This window comes from Rhinopithecus roxellana, chromosome 15, assembly GCF_007565055.1.
Source record: "Rhinopithecus roxellana isolate Shanxi Qingling chromosome 15, ASM756505v1, whole genome shotgun sequence".
Taxonomy (NCBI): domain Eukaryota; kingdom Metazoa; phylum Chordata; class Mammalia; order Primates; family Cercopithecidae; genus Rhinopithecus; species Rhinopithecus roxellana.
Window position 1 is genome coordinate 28385799 of NC_044563.1, and position 17672 is coordinate 28403470.

Sequence of the window (17672 nt, forward strand, 5' to 3'; positions counted from 1 at the left end):
CGTCAGTAGTTCTTAATGAAACTCTATTGGGAATGAATATAAGCCACAAAACACTGACTTTACTGCAGTTTTGTCAAACTGATAAATATTTCATAGGAAATATGTACAGACATTGTGATTTTGTTGCATTATATTACACCAATGGTAATGCCAGTAAATGAATTGATAAGTTATCTTTAGCTTATACTTAAAGATCATTTCTTAGTTTTTCTATAACTTCATTCAAGGACAAAGTTAAATATTTGTCAATTTTGTGGTCTAGACTTATTTTAGTTGGTAGTGGTCACTGATTAGGATGGAAGGAAGGGAATTAGTATCAAAGGTTTCTAGAGAGCTCCTTAACAACAACAATAAAATTATCATTTTAAAACTGAAAGAGTTCTAAGCAAACATGCAAGTTAAAAGTATCTGCACCAATATTTTTAGGTACTACAAAATGAGTATTAAACTCCACAATTTTATTGGTATAGTCATAAGTGAAGTTTTATAATTACTCTTTATAAAAGAACAATTGTGTTTTCTTTCTATGATTTCCTTTTGAGAATTACATTTCCAAATAGCTTTGACAGACAGAAAATACTGTAGATTCTTCCTTTTATCTGTTTAAACGTCATAAAAATGTTATAACAAAAGACACTTTGAAAATTCATGGCGTTAAAAAAGTCCCAAGTAACAGTATGATAGATACAATAAAGGATATTTCATACATTTATTTCAAAAGGCAGTAATTTTTAGGGGAAATGACAAAGGTTATTTGGTACATAATTTTATCATTAGCTTCTTCATAAATACAAGTAACTTACTTAGCATATTGCCAGAATTAAAATCAAAGTTTTTATTGTTGGTCAAAGGCCAGGTTGAAATATGAAAAACATCCAAATAAATACTTATTTCATAGCTCAGGCCCTTCCCTCCTGAAAGGAGGGCCTTACCAGAGAGAAAGGTTCAATGATTTAAAGCCATCAACTCCAGAAAAGTTTACTAATCTGTAAGGTTTTAATTGGTATAGAGTTGGTTAAGCAGTGCTTAGTAATTTTACGGAATCAGTTACCCAAATTTGAGAAGCTGGTGAATTCTAATAGATATCCAATTACATGAGGACTGCTCCCACATTTAATCAACAAAATGAAATAACAACAACTAATAATACTATATCAGAGTTAAAAGTTTTCTTTGATGAGATGAAAAACCAGAAATCATTTTTACTTATTTCTTAAGCAATACTGTAAAATATTTTATATAAAACTTCAACACACAAATGCAGTTTAAAAAAATTATAGCTGGATCACGTCTGACAGCCACTTTTGACTATAATCTTGTTTTCCTTATAGATACTGAGACACTTCCTACTAATTTTAGAGCTCCAAAACAGTATGAATAATCATTGGTTTAAGCTGTAGTTGGTTTCTCATACTAATAACAGATAACTGGTTCTGGAGAATGTCAAATAAGTTTACCTTTACTCAACTTTAATCAAAGTCAAACAGATTCCTTTACTACAGGTTTTCTCAAAGCCTTTAATAAGCTGATGTACTTTGGAAGTCTCCTAGATTCCTTATGGAGTAATTTCCAAACTGGTTTAATACAGGAATTCCTTATTGTCTTCCTAGAAGTATTCAAAATTAACATCTTGATCCAGTGTCTGGATGGTCAATTTGGAAAACTGTCTTAGCTGCTTGAGGAAAAAGTACTTTTGCATACTATATTACTAACTGCTTTGTTTTTAAAAATTTACCTGCTAAGAAGCTTACTAGAAACCTCTCAAAAGTCTGTATCGGTTTATATCACTGAGAGATGTTCATTCAAATAATTACCCATTTAGGCTCAATAAGCAGATTAAATAAGCTATAGAGAGTTAATAAAATGAAGAATAGATTTACATGAAATATATAAATAATGATTATGTCAGAAAAGAACAATATAGGCGTCACTAAAATTAAACTAAGTCTACAGGAGACACAACTGGTTTTGTCTCCACTATCTTATACCTAAGTTCTGGTTCTCTTCAATATCTGTGAAACAAAAACTAAATTTACTTGATCTACAAAGTGTGAAATGTAAAGAGAAATCACTGACTTCTTGAATTCAGTTGAGAATATATATACAGGCATACCTTCTTTTATTGTGCTTTGCATACACTGCTTTTTTTTTTTTTTTAACAAATTGAAGGTTTGTGGCAATCTTGCTGTGAGCAAGTCTATAAGCATCATTTTTCCTACAGCATGAGCTTACAGTATCACATTTTGGCAATTCTTGAAATATTTTAAACTTTTTCATTATTACATATCTGTGATGGTGATTTGTGACCAGTGATCTTTGATGTTACTATTGTAATTGCTTTAGAATGTCACAAATTGTGCCCATATAAGACAGTAAACTTAATCAAGTATTGTGTGTGCTCTGACTGCTCCACTGACTGGCTGTTTCCCTCCCTCTCCTCAGCCCTCCCTATTCTTTGAAACACATTGAAATTGGGCAAATTAATAACTCTAAAATGGCCTCTAAGTGTTCAAGTGAAAGGAAGAGTTAGTTGCATGTCTCTTATTTTAAATCAAAAGCTAGAAATTACTAAGCTTATAAGGAAGGCTTGTAGAAAGCCAAGATAGGCTAAAAGCTAAGTCTCTTGCACAAAACATTTAGCCAAGTTGTGAATGCAAAGGAAAAATTCTTGAAGGAAATTAAAAGTGCTACTCCAGTGAACACACACACTAAGAAAGTGAAACAGCCTTATTGCTGATATGGAAAAAGTTTCAATGGTCTGGATAGATTAAACTAGCGAGAACATTCCTTTAAGCCTAATCCAGAGCAAGCCTTCTAAATCTGTTCAATTCTGCAAAGGCTGAGAGAGGTGAGGAAGTTGCAGAGGAAAACTTTGAAACTAGCAGGTGTTGGTTCATAAAGTTTAAGAAAAAAAGCCTTCTCTAGAACATAAAGGTCTAGGTAAAGCAGCAAGTGCTGATGTAGAAGTTGCAGCAAGTTATCTAGAAAATTTAGCCAAGATCACTGATGAAGGTGGCTACACTAAACAACAGATTTTCAAGATAGACAAAACAGCCTTTTATTGAAACAATATGCCATCTAGGACCTTCATATCTAGAGAGAAGTAAATACCTACTTTCAAAGTTTTAAAGAACAGGCTGACTCTCTTGTCAGGGGCTTTTGCAGCTGGTGACTTTAAGTTGAAGTCAATGTTCATTTACCATTTACAAACATCCTAAGGCCCTTATGAAATATGCTAAATCTAACTCTGCTTGTGCTCTATAAACGGAACAACAAAGCGTAGAGGACAGCACATCTGTTTACTGAATATTTTAAGCCCACTGTTGAGACCTATTGCTCAGAAAAAAATATTCCTTTCAAAATACTAATGCTCACTGACAATACACCTGGTCCCTCAGGAGTTCTGATGGAGATGTACGAGAAGATTTATGTTTTCAGGTCTGCTAACTCAACACCCAGTCTGCAGCTCATGGATCATGCAATTTTGACTTTTGTGTCTTCTTATTTAGGAAATATATTTTGTAGGGCTATAGCTGCTATGGATTCTTTCTTTCATGGATCGTGCTTCCCTGATGGATCTAGGCAAAATAAATTGAAAAGCTTCTGAAAAGAATTTGCGATTGTAGATGCCATTAAGAACATTTGTGATATGTGTAAGGAGGTCAAAATATCAACATTAATAGGAATTTGGAGGAAGTTGATTCCAATCCTCATGGATAACTATGAGGGGTTCAAGATTTCAGTGAAGAAAGTAACTGCAGATGTGGTGTACATGAAAGAGAACTATATTTAGAAAGTAGAGCCTTTAGGCTTCAGACATCATATCTTCAGATGTGACTGAATTGCTGCAATCTCATGATTAAACTTGAAGAAATGAAGAGCTGCTCCTATGGATAACCAAAGAAAACAGTTTCTTGAGAAAGTTTACCACCTACTCCTTATAAAGATGCTATATACGTTGAAATAACAAAGGATTTAGAATATGACATGAATGTAGCTGATAGAGCAGTGGCAAAGTTTGAAAGGACTGTCTCAAAATTTTAAAGAAGTTCTACCGTGGGTAAAATGCTATCAAAGAGCATCACATACTACAGATAAATCTCTAATGAAAGGATGAGTCAATCTATGCAGTAAACTTCATTGTTGCCTTATTTTCAGAAATTGTCACAGCCACTCCAACTTGCAGCAACCATTACTCTTACTAGTCAGCAGCCATAAACATTGAGGGAAGACCTCCACCAGCAAAAAGATTATGACTTGCTGAAGGTTCAGATTATCATTAGCATGTTTTAGCAATAAAGTATTTTTAAAATTAAAGCAAGGTCATTATCTTTTCAGACATAACACTTTGCACACTTAATAGACTATAGCGCAGTGTAAACATGATTTTTGTATGTACTGGAAAACGAAAACATTTTTGTGACTCATTTTATTATGATATTTCGTTTATTGCAGTGGTCTGGAGAACTAAATCTGCAATATCTCTGAGTCAAGCTTGTTATGTATGTATGTATATATGAAATTATAAACATACATATGTACATACATATAAAAGACATAACAAAAGATAACATAAAATATTTAACAAAATTTTAAAACAATAAATTCCTCAAAATTAGATCTTAATGTAATGTTTACCTTTCAATTTCTTTTTCCTGAGGGTTTGAAATCATTAACTTTGCTTTGTCATTTTCATTAGTGAAGGCTTTCTGTTCTTCATAGGCTTTTAATTTTTCTTTTAACAATAAAATCTAGTAGAGAGAAATCACTAGTTAAAATACAAAATAAGTCATTTACATGGCCACAGCCAAATTTTAGCTGTAAAAAATAACTGAATTAACCAGATTTTAATTTTAACAGAAAAATATGTTAAATTTTTGGACAATTAAGATTATAAAATTCTATAAATGAAGAACTGAGCAAGACTAGCATAAAATGTAAAGACATACCTCTGCCTTCTGCTCATTACAGATCTTTACATATTGAGTTATATGATTATTGACATTAAGAACATTGCTCTTCAACTGTTGAAAGATAGAAATTATGATTGTTTATAGAGAGATAATCACATAGATAAATACATGAATAAAATGACATTGTATTTTCATTGAGTTCTATGAATTCAGAATTTGTGACAATTATGCTCATGTTTAAAATCTATGACAAGAGGATCTGCTGCTGAGCACATTAATAATATAAATAAAATTATAAAGAAATTACTTTATTGAGAAAAGGTATTTATAAGCATGTAATCACAATACAATAAAATTCCCTACATTCTTCTTCCTTTGACTTCTAAGAAATGCAGAGATAGTTTTTCATGCTACGCTTCCAGGAATTCAATTAGTTTTCACTGAGTTCTTACTATATTTTAACATTTTTATCATAGTATGAGCCCCTTGACATTTATGGTATAGTAGAGAGAATATGAAACATATAAATCCAAATACTTGATATTGAGACCTTGCCTACTTCTCACTTAACCTGACTTAGAATTTTAACTGTTTGATGTTTGGGTTACTCATCTGTAAAGTGGAGCTAAGAATTCATTCCTCAAGGGGCTAGTGTAAGGGCTACATGAAAATCGTGTGTTAGAAACCTTTCCGTATACCCATATAGTATGACCTTTGACAATTAATTATATAAAGAGCCTGGGAATATTTTTCTTAAGATGACAATAACATGCTCATCTTCAGACACTTAAGGAGAGTGGCAAAGGGGAAAGGGAAAAGAGGAGAAGTCATCACAACAGCTTAACTCCATGTTTTTTCAACCCTGATATATTATAATTTTAAACATACATGTTTTGATATGCATTTTTTTTTTTTTTTTTTTTTTTTGAGACAGAGTCTTGCTCTGTCGCCCAGGTTGGATTACAGTGGCCGGATCTCAGCTCACTGCAAGCTCCGCCACCCGGGTTTACGCCATTCCCCTGCCTCAGTCTCCCGAGTAGCTGGGACTACAGGCGCCCGCCACCTTGCCCGGCTAGTTTTTTTGTATTTTTTAGTAGAGACGGGGTTTCACCGTGTTAGCTAGGATGGTCTCGATCTCCTGACCTCGTGATCCGCCCATCTCGGCCTCCCAAAGTGCTGGGATTACAGGCTTGAGCCACCGCGCCCGGCCGATATGCATGTTTTTAAGTACACCACGTATTTGGCAAAAATACTAACGTTAACCAATTACTATTATTATATTTCTGGAGAAATACAGAGATTGCTACATCAACATAATGAATGTGGACTATAAATTATGCAGAAAAGACTTTTTTAAAAATAAGCTTTATATCTATGTTACAGATGAAATAATAGGCTTGGAAAGATTAACATATCCAAGATTTTCAGGTAGAAAGTTTTGGTTCTCAGCTAAAGCAGAGCATCATCCTGGGCTGCAACAAATGTGTTAAAGTTTTGACTGATTACTCCAAGATGTCATCCAAATACAATATGCCATGACATGAAAGAGGTTAGGAAGAAAGCCAGTAAAGTACCTAGTACCCAAAAGATCGAATCATAGTATCTACTTTATATATATAATAAGATGCTTTATGCTTTAACTGTCTACATTAATGTTCGACTAAGCAGGTTAGCAAAGACCCTTCTAACCCTCAGCTGCCTAACTCATTATGTAGAAACATAACCCTAATTAATACTTTCATTAGAATTATAAAAATCATATGCAGCCAATACCTTCAAAACAAAGGCAGAGTAAACAGACTTACAGAAGACTTAATGTCCTTTGCACGGTTAGCATACTTAAGAGTGTTATATGTGTCATCGTAGAATAAAGAGGAAGGACTAACAGCAGCTATCATTATAGTTTGACAGTTTCCTCCAAGAGAATCCTTTAACAAGCGAGTAAGCTTACTATTTCTGTAAGGGATATGCTGATTCTTTCTCTGAAAGTACAAAAAAAAGAGACCTAATGTCATTTTCCACATTTAAATGCAAACCTGCTACCACTTTTAACACTTCACTGTGGGCAGAGGATTACCTACATGCCGAGGCAAGAGACTGAAGGCACAAACTGTTTCAGTATAATAAAGAAAATAGTTAGAATAAGAATAGTCATAATACAACTTAGATATAGAGATGATCATGGACAATTATCAATCATTATTATAAACATTATTAATCATTAGCTTTTAATATTACTCTTTGTTGCATTACTAATATAACCTAGGAATAACTGGTGGATCTAGGGTTAGGTGCTGAAGGGACATTGTGAGAAGTGACCTAGAAGGCAAGAGGTGAGCCTTCTATCACGCCCGCATAAGCACTGCTTGAGGGCTCCTTGGTCAAGCAGTAGTGCCAGTGTCTGGGAAGACACCCATTACTTAGCAGAACGCGAAAGGGAGTCTCCTTTCCTTGGAGGAGTCAGGGAACACTCTGCTCCACCAGCTTCTTGTGGAAGGCTGGATATTATCCAGGCCTGCCTGCACTCATCCAGAGGCCTAAACCCCTCCCTGTGGTGCTGTGCTTCAATGGTCATGCTCCTTGTCCACTTTCATGTTCCTCCCATACTCCTGGTTCCTCTTTGAAGTTCATAGTAGATAGAGATAGAAGAAATAGTGAAAGTCTTAAAGTTTGATCTTTCTTATAAGGGCATAGAAGAAAACACTGACGTATGCTGCCGTCTCTCTGTTTAGGCTAAGAGGGAACGGCCCCCTGTGCTATGATCACGTGACTTGCTTCACCTTGTCAATCACTTAGGAGATTCACCCTCCTTACCCTGCCCCCTTGTCTTGTATGCAATAAATATCAGCGTCCCCAGTCATTCGGGGCCACTACCGGTCTCCGCATCTTGATGGTAGTGGTCCCCCGGGGCCCAGCTGTTTTCTCTTTATCTCTTTGTCTTGTGTCTTTATTTATTACAATCTCTCCTCTCCGCACACGGGGAGAACACCCGCCAAGTCCCATAGGGCTTGACCCTACACTTCACTATAAGAACTTAAGCACTACCCAATTTTGTCCAGACTTATAATTTGTGATTGAGGTGATGACAATGAATCTTACAGGATTCAGTGAATATATGAAACAAATATCATATTTAAAAATATCTCCATCTGAATAAGTATGAACTTTAGTTCAAAATAAAATAATACATTAACAATGGTTCATTAGTTGTGATAGATGTACCATGTTAATATAAAAAATTAACAATAGGGAAAACCGGGTGTGAAGCATATTTAACAAAATCTTTCTGTATCATCTTAGTAACTTTTCTGTAAATCTAAAACTATTTGAAATTGTCTATTTAAAAATATTTCCAATCATTGAAAAAAATTAAAACACAAAAGTAAACAGATGTCCTATACAAACATACTAGAGGAATAATAAGAACTCTGCATGGCTTAGAGCTACTTCTCTCCTTAAATAACCATCTAATAAAGATATGAAATAAATTATAATTACAATGTTGCAGACATTTCTCCTGAAATCACTATAGAGTTCTAAAAGAACCTAATACTTCAAGATTTTCTTTTACCTAAAAAGAAAGTAGAAGTAACAAATAAATGTTGCTAAGTTTTGTTTCCGATTTTGAAGTAACAAATAAATTTTCCAGAAAGTAGAACTTTTATATAAAAACAGATTCTTTACAATGTTAAGCTAAAAGCAACCTAATGTTATCCAATGTATATCTTTCATATTGCAGAAGAGGAAACTGAAACTAAGCATAAAGTGAAGTGCTTTGACTAGGGTCACAAAGCTGGTATTCACAGAGCTAGAAATAGGTCCCAGTTCCCCCAATTCTCAGTAGCAATATGCTTTCCACCATAGCAGTCTTTCCCAAACAGTGTGAAATATGCACTGCTGGTGCTATTTTAAGTGATTTTACATGTACAAGACATACATTAAACACTGACTCACAAACGACTCAATTGGAGTCATTAAAAAATTAAAGATTAGTTCACATAGCAAAAATCTTATGAATGGCTTAAGTTTACAAAATCTGTCTCTATATCATGTTGTCTGCTTACAAGTTTGGGATTTTAACTTAGAATATAAAAGACATCTTGCTTTTGCAATCTTCATGTCATTTCAGTAAATTGTAATTTTTTTTTTTTAAACACCTGCTCCAATTCTTTTAATATACTTTATTCTAAATCAAAAGGTAACATTTTGAACAATTTAACAAGCCAAAGCTTTTTTTTTTTTTAAATTAAATTAAATTTTTAAATTATATTTTAAGTTCTGGGATACATGTGCAGAACGTGCAGGTTTCTTACATAGGTATACATGTGCCATGGTGGTTTGCTGCACCCATCAACCTGTAATCTACATTAGGTATTTCTCCTAATGCTATCCCTCCCCTAGACCCCACAGTCCCTGACAGGCCCTGCCTGGTGTGTGATGTTCTCATGGTTCAACTCCCATTTATGAGTGAGAACATGCTATGCAGTGTGTGGTTTTCTGTTCTTGTGTTAGTTTGCTGAGAATGATGGTTTCTAGCTTCATCCATGTGCCTGCAAAGGACATGACCTCATCCTTTTTCATGGCTGCATAGTATTGCATGGTGTATATGTGCCACATTTTCTTTATCCAGTCTATTACTGATGGGCATTTGGGTTGGTTTCAAGTCTTTGCTACTGTGAATAGTGCTGCAATAAACATAAGTGTGCATGTGTCTTTCTAGTAATGATTTATAATTCTTTGGGTATATACCCCGTAATGGGATTGCTGGGTCAAATGGCATTTCTGGTTCTAGATCCTTGAGGAATCGCCACACTGTCTTCCACAATGGTTGAACTAATTTATACTCCCACCACCAGTGTAAAAGCATTCCTATTTCTCCACATCCTCTCCAGCATCTGTTGTTTCCTGACTTTTTAATGATCACCATTCTAACTGGCATGAGATGGTATCTCACTGTGGTTTTGATTTGCATTTCTGTAATGACCAGTGATAAGCTTTTTGAACAGTTTAATAAGCTAAAGCTTTTGAGGATGGTTTAACTTAAATTGCCGTATTATAGCTTTTTAGAAAGGATGTCATTTTTACAAATATCTATGTTGTGTGTTCTAGGTAAGCACTTCTGGCATATGGCATATGTAAACTATTTTTAAATATGCCCAAAAGCATCTAGTAAACATTATCTTATTAGGTGATTTCATGATGTTTTATAACTTAAATTCCTCTTTAAAAAAAAAAAAAGAAATCAACACCCTTTAATACTTAACCCTATTTTATACTATATAAAATACCAAACAACAGAATTTAGTTTTTCTAAAATATGGTTAGTTTGTCTTCATGCCAATTTAATTATCATGTTTGCTGTGTAGTGATCATTAAATGATCACTTTAAAAACTAAGTTCAAAGTAAGTGATGAGAATGTACCATAAAATATTCATTACTTTCCATTTAACCAATTCTGATTATAAAACTGGAAATTAAAAAAGAAATAAAATCAGTTTTTTTAATACACTAGGTTTTCTGAGGTCTTTGATGTATATATTAACATTACTGATATACTCTTGAAATGTGATATATACCAGATGTTTAAAACAAAATCATATTAAATAGTATCTTTCTTATCTAGTTCAATATTTCAAACTATTTAACAAATAGACATAAAATGCCTACCTTTGAATCTGCTAAGGCATTGATGACATTCCCAAGAGCTAAAAGTGATCTATTAATATTCGTGCCTTCTACAAATCGGGTCCCCTTAGCACCGGTAGTACTTGCTCGCTCAGATCCTGCCAGGTCAATGAGTGACATCTTGGCAATACGGACATTTTGATTGATACTTGCTGTTTTATCTTGTTGTCGCAAATAAATCTTTTTGAAATTACAAGATAGAAAAAAATGAGGATAAGATTTAACAAAACTAAAAAGGAAATATATATTTTAATAGAGCACAAAATCAAAATCATTTTCATTTTAAAAAACAACTGAACAAGGTATAATCTAATTGATACTTAAGAGCACTAGAAGTAATCACTATAGCTGAGAAAAATACAAAAATGAAAAGACTTTCTATATGTGTATCAGAGGAAAAATAACTCTTGACCTGATAGAAGAACAAAACTTCCATTTGTATTCTGGTACCCCTTGAACCAGAACACGGAATTATCAGAGGTGATGGTTAGAAACACAGGTCCTATAGAAATAACATTCCTAAGAAAAAACCAAAGCTACTGGTCAGAATGCCTTGCATTTATCCGGAGGTCGCCCCTCAAGACAAGTTGAATTTGAATCTTGATCCAAACTGAAGAGTACATTTATTCTAATACCCCAAACTTGTATATGTCCTAATAATTAAAATATTATATATAAAAAAAGCAGTACAGTCTTGCGTCACTTAACAACAGAGCTATGTTCTGAAAAATGCACTGTTAGGTGATTTCCTCATTGTGAAAATATCATAAATCAAATACAAGAGAAAATGATGAAATCAACAGACTTGGTAAACAGAAAGTAGCAGACTGCTTTTGGGGTAATAAGTAGGCGCACACTCTAAAATAACAATAAAAAGTAAATACATAAACCAGTAACACAGTCATTTATTACGAAGTCTTATGTACTGTACATAATTGTATGTACTATATTTTCATATGACTGGCAGTGCAGGTTCATTTACACCAACATCACCACAAACATTTGAGTAATGTGGTACACCATGACATTACGATGAGTATGACATCACTAGATGAATAGGAACTTTTCAGCTCTGTTGTAATCTTATGGGACCACTGTTGTATATGTGGACTGTTGTCGACTGAAATGTCGTTACGTGGCACATGACTACAGTAAAGTCTACTTGTCATTTTCAACTGCCTAGTAAAGCATAATTTATTCAAATATTTTAAGCTACTCTGTAAGAATTATCTGAACTACATTAGGTGGAAAACAAAAGATGAGGAAGGTAAGATATTACTTAATTATAAAGCCCATTTATTAAATTTTTTATAAAGTAGGATCTAAGATATTTCAGAGACATCTCAGTTTCACAGAGAAAGATTTCTCTCAAGACTATTAATAGTCAAAGAGTTAGTGGTAAGAACAAAAAAGATAAATGAAATTTTTGTTGACTAGGGACTATATGAATGGTTTAATTGCCTTCAATATGAATTCTTTTAACTATAACAATTTCTTTCTTATAAGATGAATCTCAGATGGCATAATACTAAAAGAAGCTTTATATTGTCATTTGGATATTAACAGGACTAGAAACCATAAGAAATAATAGGTATTAACCTATGCTTTAGGTCTTTCTGGAATTGTATTCCTAAAAGGTACTGTGCCAACTGAATCATACTTCCTTAAGGAATGCAACTATTTACATAGTCCTTACAGTGAAATCTTTTAAAGATGAATCAGTATATTCCCAAATTATTAGTTCTATAAGTCTAGATTTATAGAGATAAATTTTACTGCGAATATAAGATTATCTATTGGAAAGATTAAATATTTTCAGCAAAAACAAAACAACTTTTATTACTACAACTTTATCCTTCTGTATGTTTACAAAGGTAGAAATTTTCTATTTTTGTTTTAAACATCTGAATTATAAATATTCTTGGTGACAGAAACTTCTCAAAGCTACAAAGTAAGAAAAGTACTGACAAGTGAAGTCTACAGACAGATATTTTTCACATATATGAAAATGATCATTCATGAATTTAGCTTCATTTATTTTAAATTCAATTTTAAGAGTGATAGTCTAGTGCCCTCTTACTTGGAAAACAGCATGAGAACGAGAAGATGTGGCATTCATATCAGTGGGATGTTGTGTCCTGTTTTTGTTTCCATTATCCAATAAATGTAAAATTTCTTCTGAGGATTTTGGCTGGAGAAGTTTAAGCAGAAGAAAAATTTAAAAATCAGCAATATATCTTTAAATTTTTCAATAAATGTTCAAAAACGAAAATATTTAAAGGTGAAAGAAAATGTTTTCTATAAATTCAATGCTATTAAATACTGACTGTGTCTCGTCTGCTTAGTACTGTGTGTGTTTATATGAAGAATAAAAGATAAAATCTAGTTTCTCAGGAGCAGAGTCTAGTCTCTATGTTAAATAGAATAATATGACATTAAATGTTCAAGCAGATTTTTGTAAGAAAAGCTCACTCATTGGGAGGCCAAGGCGGGCAGATTGCTTGAGCCCCGGAGTTTGAGACCAGCCTGAACAACATGGTGAAATCCTGTTTTCTACCAAAAATACAAAAATTAGCCAGTCTCATAGCCCGGTCACAAAATAAATACATACATACATAAGTAGATTAAAATTTAAAAAGGAAATTTAAAGAATGTTTTTAAAAAGCTCACTCAGTATTTTAAAACAAAATAACACTAAAAATACACCCTAATCATTTAAATTCTGCACATCATTAGTTTTTTTATTTTTTTTCTCAAACAAGATGGAAACTAAGTGCATGGCTGGTGAAAATGGCTTAATAGTCACATTTGCTATTCTAACAGGGAAAAAGATGTTTATATACATACCTGGTGTAAAGTAAGTCCATGAATGACTACCCCTTTTTGGGTATCTTCCCGGACAGCAAGTGGCCCTGAATTTACTAAGAGGTCACGAATCTGTTCATTATATACCTTAAAATAAAAAGAACTGCTTTAGTATTGATGTAAAAAAAAAAAAAAAAGGTGATAACATCACACATACATTGCTGATTTAAAATTATTAGAATTTTATCCTAAAGACAAGCAGCACCTCACTTTTATTCACCTCATACCTTCAATCTCATGTTGCCATTAATTTTCTATCATTCCAGAAAATCGAAGAGTTTTATTACCTAGGTTTGAAATTGAAACTTAAAGTTGGAGTCATTATACCCTCACTCATTATTTCTGCCTTGATGACTATGGCGAAACACAGATAAGTAAGATAGCTGAAGTGCATTTTCTTATTTTCAGGAAATACAAGGAACACACGGTATGGAGAAATTCTGGGAAACTGAAATGCAGGTTTTATGAAGATGGCATGGTTCTTACTGTGGAAAATATTTGTTATTTCACAATGTCCAAGTAGTCTAAACTTTTTAAATTTTGGAGCTTAAATGTTACAGAAAACCCACACTCAAGGACAGGTGGTATTTGTTTCAATTATCCTTCAATTACATTAATGTTGACATGTAATTACTAATAATAAATTTCAAAAGGAAACCCATTTGAATGATGAGGGAACTAAGGTTCTGAGAGGTTAAATGATTTGTCCATGGTCATAAAGGTATTAGCAGAGTAGGAACTGGAGCCTAGATAGCTTCACTCTATTGCATCATACTGAATACACATCTGTATTTTATATCTCTGGTCATTTTTTAAAAAGTAATTTTTATAAGTAACACACATTTCTATGTAGTACTATTGGCCTGATTTTATGAATTTATGAAAGGTATAAAGTTTATTACCTGCTAACCAAATGACAATTACAACTATTACTGACAAGATTTAAGAAAAAAAAAATAACAATTTAGTCTCTAAAAAATTATTTTGTGTTATTTCCTTCTGTGTTCTAATAAGTAGCTCATAGTGATAATTCATTGCTGGTACAATTCTTTACAAGGAATGATAGGCATTAGAATGTAATAAACCCCTAAAAGTAGTAAAATGATAATATGAAGAAATACTTCTTAATCATATCTTTTTGATGAGCAGCACTTTTCTATTGCTTCCCCTTATCCACTTCAATCATATCAAATCAATAATTAGAATAATTGCCCTCAAGCTAGTCTATGTATGAGACTCACTTGGGAGCATTAAAAAAACACAGATGCCTCAGCCACACCCCAGACCTACTAAATTAAAGTATCCAAAATGTGAGGCCTAGGTCTATTTTTAAAAAGATCTATAGGCAATTCTGGTGCATAGCTTGAGTAGAAAAGCATATTATACACTGCCTTATCATTAATAATATGAAAGCAGATTAAAAGAAAAAATAAAAATTGTGAAAATAACCAAACTTCAAAATCGTCCCAGTTATAAAAAGGATCTAAGGAAGAAATAATGAATGCTGGCACCCTCTTTTCCTAATTTGAGTTCAGAAAAATTCTTTTCACACTTAACCCAAGAAAATGAGTTTTACTTCTTTTTTATCTGTAAGTTCTAATGAATAAATTTTTAGCAACATATATGATTTTAATCAATCTTTGCATGAAATTCTCAGTAGGGACCAAACTACAAGATGTTAATAACAGAGAAAATTTCTGGCGCCAGAAATAAAAAGGCAGTGAAATTAGGGTTTTTATGTTTCTGTACTGGTTTCTGAAACACTATTTGAAAGCAAAGTTAGAGTGTCTGCCACTTAGTTGCCATTTGTGGACTATTAAGAGGGTAGAAGGCCTCAAAGAATGATGGGGTATTTCAAAAGGACACAAGAGACAACATGAAGAAGCCTCAACTAGCCAAATCTTACACAATTTGAACATACAAAAAATGATTACAGAAAGGGATTATAATATATTCAATAAAGTAAAAATGCAGGAGGCTGATAAAATACGGGGAAAGCTCTTCCTTATAGTAGAAAGTCAATAAAGAAATGTACAAGAAATGATGGAATTTAAAAATCACCACTATCTACCATCATAATAGTAACTGGTTCAGTCACCAATCATCAGTGGATGCTAATACCAACACATAAAAGTTTGAGGAGTAAGGAATATTTACATTGTCTACATACATAGCACTTACTAATTGTAAATGGCAAAACAGTATCTTCGAAGTGGAGAAACTCTACAGGCATCAGCATAATAAAACTGATCAAAGTTAACATTCCCAGTATGGGGACTAATCAATGGCTTAAGCCTTTTGTGATGCAGTAAGAAGTCGACATCACTTTGCTTGTGTTACTCTCAGTGCATAATCTGAATCTAATCATGACAAATCCAAACTGAGGAATTTTATGGCTGTGTCATAAAAGACAAAACATTACAGATTAAGGAGACTAAAGAGACACAACTGAATACAATTTTCTTTTACAATAAACTGTATTAATGAAATAACTAGCAAAATCTCTCTAAGATCTACAGGTAATTATATTGTATCATTGCTAATTTCCTGATTTTGGTACCTATTTAGCAGTTATTTAAAAAAAGTCCTGTTTTTACAAGTCTGCAACCTAGCTCAGAAAGAATGAAATGTATACACACACATAGAAAGCAAATGCAGTAAAATGTTAACATATAGGGGATCTGTGTGAAGGGTATCTGGAAGTTCTTTATACTATTGTTGCAACTTCTCTAAGTTTGAAACTTTGCCAAAAAAAAAAAAAAAAAAAAAAACAGAAAAAGGTGCATAACAAATATTCAAGACAAAGAATTTTAATGATTTTATATATTCACCGGAAAACTCTTATGTAATAAAATAATTTGAATGAATCATGTCAATGACTTCTCAAAACTATTGATTAATCTAAATTGCCAACTTACCTCCAGATATGAAACTGCAGTACTACATGTTTTCTCTTCTTTAATCTCATCCATGCATTTGTAAAGGTTTAACATTGTTAGATACATCACTCCAGGTTCATCAGCTGATCCTAGCATAGTGTGAGTCTTCCCAGCGCCAGTGGCACCATAGGCAAGTACTGAGTTTTTAAGAAAGGAATCAAAACTCTTTGTTATGACATATAACACCATTATATCTACTATCTAGTGGATAGTTCCATCTGGATATCCTGAACAGTATCTTTAAACCCTACAAATCCAAAATTATAGTCTTATCCTCAAAACCTGTGAATCTTACCAGAAATCTACTCTTACTCCTATATTCTTTATTCTGATAAATGGTATCACTACCCCCGGCCCCCCATTCCAACAACTACTCTTTCAAAGCAATCTTAAAATCTCCCTACAGATTAGTCTTCATCTTCCATCTTCTTTATCCTTTGCAAGTTGTAGTCATCTTTATGAAAAAGAAAGTGGAATACAATAAACCTTAATTGTTCCAGGTTTATGTAAGTTCAGATTCCTCACTTTGGAATATTATAAAGCACTCAGAGGGTGCCTGCTTATTTTGCCAGTCTACTGCTTCCTTGCTGTGATCTAGGGATACTTAATTATTCAATATTCTCAACATTTGCTGCTCCTTTCTACTCTGCTGTTTTTGTTCTGAGGAGTCCCTCTACTTGATCCAGCTGGAAAACTTCCACCTGCTTCTAAATGCTCAGCACAAATATCATTTTTCTCTGCTTTCTCTCATTGTTCTAGGCAGACACATCCACTCTTTCACTTCAGTCCTCAGTATATGCTGCATATCCACACCCCTCTCTTCTGGCACGTATCACACTGTATTTCCAATTAAGTGCTCCACCAAGGCAGAGGCCATGTATCCTTGGCACCTAACAAATAGCTTGCCGCAAAGCAGATACTCGAATAAATACCAGATAGATGCCACTTATAAGATTCCTTTTTATGTTTTAGGTGAATTACTTTGTTTCCAAGATTCTATTCAGTACAAGAAAGTCATGTGTTTCTCCAAATGTATAAAAATCCACTCTGTGGGTCAGGCTTGGTGGCTCATCCCTACAAGCTCAGTACTTTGGACAGCTAAGGTCCAAAGGATTGCTTGAGCCCAGGAGTTTGAGACCAGCCTGGGCAACACAGTGAGACCTTGTATCCACAAAAATTTTCAAAAAATTAGCTGAGGGCAGTGGCTCATTCCTGTAGTCCAGTTATTCAGGAGGCTGAGATGGGAGGATTGCTTAAGCCCAGCAGGTT

General features: G+C 33.5%; 1 protein-coding gene across 1 annotated transcript in view; it reads right to left on the reverse strand.

The window, feature by feature from the left end:
* Window positions 1-17672, reverse strand: part of KIF18A (kinesin family member 18A) — a 91510-nt gene that overhangs the window by 61747 nt on the left and 12091 nt on the right. Inside the window, exons 3-9 of the mRNA XM_010360526.2 lie at window positions 16383-16540; window positions 13447-13551; window positions 12680-12790; window positions 10582-10779; window positions 6719-6895; window positions 4950-5024; window positions 4639-4751 (exon numbers count right to left, since the gene is read on the reverse strand). Of these exons, the coding sequence (XP_010358828.1) occupies window positions 4639-4751; window positions 4950-5024; window positions 6719-6895; window positions 10582-10779; window positions 12680-12790; window positions 13447-13551; window positions 16383-16540 (937 nt within the window). The remainder of the gene's footprint in view (window positions 1-4638; window positions 4752-4949; window positions 5025-6718; window positions 6896-10581; window positions 10780-12679; window positions 12791-13446; window positions 13552-16382; window positions 16541-17672) is intronic.